Source organism: Oryzias melastigma, linkage group LG4 (assembly GCF_002922805.2).
Source record: "Oryzias melastigma strain HK-1 linkage group LG4, ASM292280v2, whole genome shotgun sequence".
Taxonomy (NCBI): Eukaryota; Metazoa; Chordata; class Actinopteri; order Beloniformes; family Adrianichthyidae; genus Oryzias; species Oryzias melastigma.
Window position 1 is genome coordinate 14,429,678 of NC_050515.1, and position 7,188 is coordinate 14,436,865.

General features: G+C 37.6%; 1 protein-coding gene across 1 annotated transcript in view; it reads right to left on the reverse strand.

The window, feature by feature from the left end:
* Positions 1-949: 949 nt before the first annotated feature.
* Positions 950-7,188, reverse strand: part of csnk1g2b (casein kinase 1, gamma 2b) — a 33,544-nt gene continuing 27,305 nt past the window's right edge. Inside the window, exons 9-11 of the mRNA XM_024278640.2 lie at positions 5,827-6,043; positions 4,834-4,940; positions 950-3,806 (exon numbers count right to left, since the gene is read on the reverse strand). Of these exons, the coding sequence (XP_024134408.1) occupies positions 3,752-3,806; positions 4,834-4,940; positions 5,827-6,043 (379 nt within the window). The 3' untranslated portion in view covers positions 950-3,751. The remainder of the gene's footprint in view (positions 3,807-4,833; positions 4,941-5,826; positions 6,044-7,188) is intronic.

A 7,188-nucleotide genomic window follows, 5' to 3' on the forward strand; every position in this document is an offset into this window, starting at 1 on the left:
GTTGTCACATCTTAAATGTGAAATTAGGAGGAATAAACGTATTTTGAATCAATTTGGTTGCAGACATTTAAAAAAGTGAAATAAATTACAGGCTTCCAGGCTCAAAGTGTTAAACTCTGATCCAGAACCATTTCATTAAAAAGAAAACCAAGTATTTTATTTTTATTTTTTTTATCTCCACAGGACAAAAAAGTTAAATTCTTCAAATTAAATAAAAAACTTCAAAGTGGATGTAAAAAATAAATTTATTATATGTCACAGATAAAGTTAAACTAAAGGTACATTTGACAGATAGTCAAAGTTTGCCTCTAATGAATATGAAAATTTTAATATATCTTCATTTAACACAGATAAGTTTTTATTTTATAGCACATTTTTGAAGAGCTTACAAAAATTAAACAGATTAATAACATTAAAAACAAACTTTTATGTAAGAAGGTCCAGGGATTTGAAGCAATACAATTAAACACTGAACTAGAAAAATAATTTAAGTTGCACAAACTATTATTTGTAAACTTCTTTAAAAACAAATAAAAAAAGGTTTGAAAATAAGTTTAGACTTTAGTAAATGAACATGTATTGTTTAGGGGAGAGGGCTAGGTAATGGTCAATTTAATACAAGTCACTTAATGAACTTTCATTTTATTTTGAAAAAATGATTTTTAAACATTTTGTTTAAAATAATTCCTCTTTACATCAATAAAACAACCATATTTGAGATAAAAAGTCTGGATCCAACCTGGAGGTACCTACCTTCCTTCCATGGGGGCGTGGTCAGTCTCCTTTCAAAGGGACATGGAGTTCATTTTTCCACCAGCAGATGGCGCTTCCTGAAAACACAGCAAAACTTCCACACTTTGACGCACAGTGGTAGTGGTCCTTAAAAAAACAGGGTAAAACATTGCAGAAAGCTCAGCACAGACACACAAACAGCTCCATGACAGGGTGATGTGATAAAATTTTCTTTATTCACAATTAGAGATCTGTCGTCGTCATATTTACAAATACATGTTGCAAATAGTTACACCAATAAACGTAGAGCAGAAGCACAGTTCAACCCTGGTCTGAACATCCTCGGAAAGAAAGTCTCCAATTAGAAATCACATCGTAAGAAAACGCAGTGCGGTGGATTAAACTAAGCTGGGTCCTCACCAAAACAAGTATCTTTCTTTTTTAATATTTTTTTTAAATTGGAATAACTGGAAAGTATTCCCTGCTGTGCATGGTGGTGTCCTGGATCACATGGAGATGTGCTTAGGTGACTGAACCACCCGCTGCAGCGTTAACGCCTCATACTCTACATGTCGGGTAAATGAAGTGATGGTTATGGTTGAAACAAGTTTACAAAGCACTTGGACTGGTTCCTCTCACGGAGTCCTCCAAAACCTGCTCGGAGGAACAAATAAGCGCAACATTTACAACCAGATACCATTAGAAAAACTGAATCACGACTTTAACTATTTAGAAGCCAAGATTTGATGAGCGCAGTCAAGCTTTGACTGACTCCTAAAGTGACACTTTAGTTACTGATTTAAAGTCGCTGCAGGAAACAAAACGAAAAGTGAGGAAATGAAGAAATAGCTTGGTTTTAAGAGAAAAAAAACAAATCTTTTGTTCCTTCAATTCTTTCACAGAACCTTCTAATGACAGATCAACTCAAATATCACAAATTATCCCTGATACACAATAAAAAAACATCCAATTGGCCTATTAAAAATATAATAATTAAAGACAGGAAATGACCATTATCAGAGACTCTTCATTTCCTCTGAATTATTTTACTTTATGGTCATACTTTTATTCTAGACAAAAATGTTTTATCAACTCAATTCCCTTTTTTCTTCCATTTGGTGGGACTTTTTTTTCTGGACAAGACTTAAGACTTTTATTGTATAAGTCAACGAGGAACTTCAAGAGTGTCCCTCTTTCAAATGACAAAAGCAAAAAAAATGAATCATTTCTGTTAAAACAAGATGTGAAAAGAGCTGCAGTTTGGGTAGTAGCTACTGACATTTGATGGCAAATAAAATTGAAAATACAAACTTTTGCTTAAAGCATTTAGACTTCGAAGTTGCGAATTTGACATAAAAAAACTTCAATTCTGATTAATTTTCTAAAGGAATAACTCCAGACGCCTCTCTTAAAACTCCACCCAAACCGTTGAAAGCAGTTTCATTGTTGAAAAGAGGAACTTAAATATCGAATAGTTGCATGATGGGAAAATTAGATTTTTTTTCTATGAAAAATAAAAGTGACTGTAAAGCTTAGGGGTGATGGCAGTCTATGTTTTAAGTCTAAGAACAGCAGGTTTTCTTACAGAAAAATAAATCTAAAAAAATAAAAACCGTCTGCAGATGAACAGAAATGTTTAAAACAGCCTTTTGTCCTGATCTTGAAGACTCAAATAAGAAGCAGAAGGGCGACTATCCCAGCTCTAGCTGCTCGTCTTTCCAGCGACGTCCATGTTTACAGTGAGTTTAGTCCGTTGTAGTTTTGGAGGTGGCAGAGCGCACACACCAGTACCAAAAAAGAAAGCGGCCAGAGAGGAAGACGCATAAGCAGGTTGTGCGAACGGCACGGTCACACTTCACTTTCAGATGAGCAAACATCCACATGCACACTCTCAGACACACAAATTAAATCCAGTAAGCGTTTGTCCGATTATAGAAATTGTCAATGCGGAATACTCGCTTGTGTTTTAAATATTTTACTTTAAAAAAGGCACAAACTATGATTTCCTGGTAAATTATTTTGATGTTAAATGTAAAATTAGAAGACGTTTTTTTTTTCATTTTTTTCCCACTGAAATGAGGATTTTTCAGCCATAACTCAGGTATAAGCGTTCTGAAGGACTCATCCTAGATCAGTCTTTATTAAGTTGTTTTCTTAATGGTTCATTTCAAACCCAAAGGTCTCCACTGTAATTGGTTTTCTTCCAAAAGTGCAATAAGAGCCTAACATCTGCTTCTCGTTCTTCCACAGTACCTGAGGCCAGTGACTGTGCTACAAAGACCACATCGACAGATGAAAAAAAAAGTCAAAAATGAGGAAAGAACTGAACTCCAGAACACTACAACATAAAAATAAACTTTCAATGTAGGGATTTGACTTCAAAAAACCAAGGTTTTGCTTATAAAAGAGAAAAGAAAGAAAGAAAACATAAACCTTTCTGAATTCTGTTTTACAGATGAAATGCTTCCTGTGTCTCTCGTTAAACATCAGCATTTTTCACCTTTTTCCTCTTCACCTTGACCCCCCCTCAAAAAAAAAACAAAAAAACAAAACACACCAAATAAAAGAAAATTAACAATTTCCTACTGAACAGATTTCTTTCACTTGAATGGTTTCCCCTGATTAACTGACTGTTCAAAAAAATACATGTTCGTATGTCATCTGTAATACAACCACATCACTCCACTGTTTGAGTTTCATTGTTACAGCTTTTGTACTTTTCCTCAAGCCCCCGTGTGGTGAAGCAGATAGGTTCATTCTGGTCTAAAGGAATCAAGAGTCTGTTGTGTTGTCAGTAGGACTGCAACATTCCTTCAATTCGGCCACAGCCCTGAAAATGAGAGCTGGAGAAGTGGCGTGGGGATGGTGGTGGTGGGAGGGGAGGGAAGGTGAGGGGACAACTGGAACGGGAAAAGTAACGGGGGGTTTTTCTGTGTGTGTGTGTTTGTGTGTGTGTGTAGTTGCTTCCATTTAAAACTCGACAGTGACCACAATGTTTCAAGTTCTCTCGAATCTTCTTTTACTTGTGCCTCTGGAGAGCTTTCCTCTTTCTCCGTTTGAAGAAACAACAGCACCTGCAAGAGGACGAGACTTGCTTTAGGAAAACATTAAAACACAATGAAACACAAACTGCAATTTAGTGTTTCTCGCAGAAAGATGAAAATGGATTAAACTGATCTCTACCATTTTGTTTGAACCAAACAGAAAACAAATTTTCCACGTAATGCCAAACATGAAACTACTGAATTTATTTATCAAATTTTATTTATCAACAGTGCATCTTGTGTCTAAATTCTAGCTGTGCTTACTGACCTCAAACTGATTTTTCTGTGAAAAAAAAAGACTAAAAAAGCATTTGTAATCTATTCATCTTCATTGACTGTACGTGAAAACTGGACTGAGTGAGTGTGACGCCACCCCACAGAAAATGACTTGCTTCCAGTTCTAACAAAATGAACTCAATTTAGACTTTTTTTTTTCCCCAATGGTACAGACGCCGCCATGTTGGAACAAGAAATCATTAGCCAGCAGTTGCTGGTCCGTGTCAACCTGAGACATGGTCTCTATGGAAACCACTCTTGCCAATCAGGAGTGAGCTCGTTTGAAGTGCACAACCTGTCAATCAAACATTCCGAATGTTCAACGTGAGATTACATACTTTTATTAAGGCATCTGATTGGTCAGTTGATGAATTGAATACCTTGCAAAAATATCATGAAGAACTAAAAGGATTAGCAAAAATATGTTCAAAAAAAGTTAGAGTACAAATGTTTTTTCTGATAAATACAATGACCAACTAATAACTATTTTTGTAGAAGTTAGTGGGGGTGGTCACTAAGTCCAATTTTCATATACAGTCAATGATGAAGCTGCGATGCTCGATGGATTGTTGAGGCATTATTGTCTGAAACCTGGCGGAGTGATGCGTGATCTGCTTCAACATAAGGAACTATAAAAGCAACTGTTTTGTATTTTATGTGTTACATCTGAACAATGTTGAAAATAATTGTGAACAAAGATGATTTAAAAGTTACACCAAACAGAATATTAGATTGTTGAGTTTTGTTCCGAGTGTGTTCTATGAGGATGCTTCGTGCGTACTTTGCTTCCTCGGCCACTTCAACCTCGGTGGGAGCAGTGATGGGAGCATTGGAGTGTCCAGCTGTGGGATCGTCTGTATTCAACTCGCCGTTTGTTGAGCTCATCACCTGCGTGGTGAGAAAGACAACTTTAAAAAGCTAACCCAACCGTGTTCAGGTAGATGGTGTCAGATGACAGCATTTAAGCAGATAACCTGAAATGAGCCAAACTAAAGCAACACCACAGAAGTTCAAAGAAAAAGCTTCACATGTTCTCATGTTCTGCTTAAAAGGAACTTTAAAGGAGGTTTTGCTTGCTGCGTTACTTTCTCGATTATTTTTGATAAATTTGTGCCATTTTCTTGTCTCTCTATCATGGCAAAATCTTTAAAGAATTGCTATATTTTGAAAAAGTTACCATAAAAAGGCAAGTCTTTGGAGGACGGCAACATGACTCAAATGCTAGACACGTGAGAATTTAGCTTCTGTGTCACGTCAAATAATCCGAAAGTGCATTTATTGTTTGCCAACAAAAACAAGAAAGACACAACAAGGAAAACCTGTTTGACACATGAAACAGAAACTCAGAAAAGAGAGTCTGTGCCTTAAAAGCTGCAGTTTTATTAGCCAACACCAGGTGGGGCGTTTGTGCCACAATTTTCTCAGGGACAGATTTATGATGAGACAGTAATGGGCACATGGAAACAAACAAAATATTTACAATGGTATTTTATGTAAAGAATAAACATAAAGTTATTCGTGAATTGTCCTTGTTTTTAAAGAATACTGTATTCAAGATGGTTTGCACTTTGCTGAATGTCCTTTTTTGTTTGGCCTTAAGTGCTATCAGTCTACAAGCAGCAAGAACTACACACAGGGCTCTAGAACTCCAACATCAAGAGTCAAGAAGAACACAAACAGGCAGAGAGTCAGTGAAAAGAGGGGAAAAAAACAGACAAAATTATGTAGATTCATGCAGTAGCCAGCAGAGCAGCAGCAGTAGCAGCAGCTGTACCTGAACAGAGCCCCCCAGCCGCTCAGCTGTGAGGTGCGACCCCAGAGTCTCCTTATTGGTCACTGGAGTGGGCTGAGACTCACTTCCTTTGGGCTCAGGCGACTTGACGCAAAGAGCAAAAAGGGTTGAGGTCGATGGGCGTGAAGTGGTGAGGAAAAAAGAGGGCAGGACAGAGGGTGGCGGGTGTGGCGGTTTAGGAGGTGAGGTGGGGAGAGGCATTGTGGTGAAGGTAGGTAGGTGCAGGAAGAAGTGTTGAAGGAGTTGTGATTGAATGGGGATGGAGGAGGTGGAGGGGGGAAAACAAAAAAAAATTATAGAAGACATCTCCCAAGCAGAAGCAGGCTGGTTAAGACAAACTATGTTAATAGGGGGAGTAAAGGGAAGCATCATTTTATATGAAGCTCAGATCAACACACTAAAAAGTCATGCAGGAATAAAAGAAAACAGCCGTGATCATCTCAGCTGGCAGTGACTAATCAAACAACAACTAATGTGCGCTTTTTTTTTTTTTGAAAGCTGCACTAATTGCACCACTGTTAGGTAACAACGTACAAAAAAAAAAAAATGTTTTCCAGTCGTTTACAGATCAGATTTCCATCTTTGACACTTGACCGGGTCCTTCGGTGTGATCAGGCTGTTTTATTGGGATGTCAAATGTTTTCACAATCACGGGCAATGTTCATGGTACAGAAGGATGTGCTCTGCCAGCATTAAAAAAAAATAATGGCAAGGTTTTCCTGAGCCAATGGCATTAAATAGAGAGCAGTAAAAAAACAGGATAGAGTCCGCTGTAATAAGTCAGCCATAAAAATAAAAGGCACTCCCCTCTACAGCTTTATGGGAAGCAGCGGGAATCGCCAAACACAATAAAAAAGAGCTATCTGCACCATTATTGGTGTCTATTATACTTAGTTCATGAGTAATTCTGTGGAAAAACAAACTGAATTTCCTTTAAAAATAAAAAGATATAGATAATGTTCTCTCAGCAGAATCCAGTTCATACTTTGTCACATAATAAGCACATCACTTGTCATTACTGGTATGAAAAATGCAATTTGCATTTTCAAATCATGCATGCAATGACTGGCACTTAAGGGTGGCAAAGTGTGAAGAATTGGGCTTTTTTTTCCCCCGCATTTTTGTCAACATTTTCATGGGTAGCCTTTTTTTTCCATTTAGGTGTTCCTGGCTTTCAGATTCTTCGAGGAAAGGCGATGAGCAGGAAGTAAAGGAGCAGCTCTCTCAAGAATGTTGCGTGACATGATTGGCTGACTGGTCGCGCAGTCAGGTGGTGAAACCGGGTGCGGTTTCTGTTCTGTTTGATGAACTCACCTGGTTTTTGGTCGGATGTGTTGTTTTGTC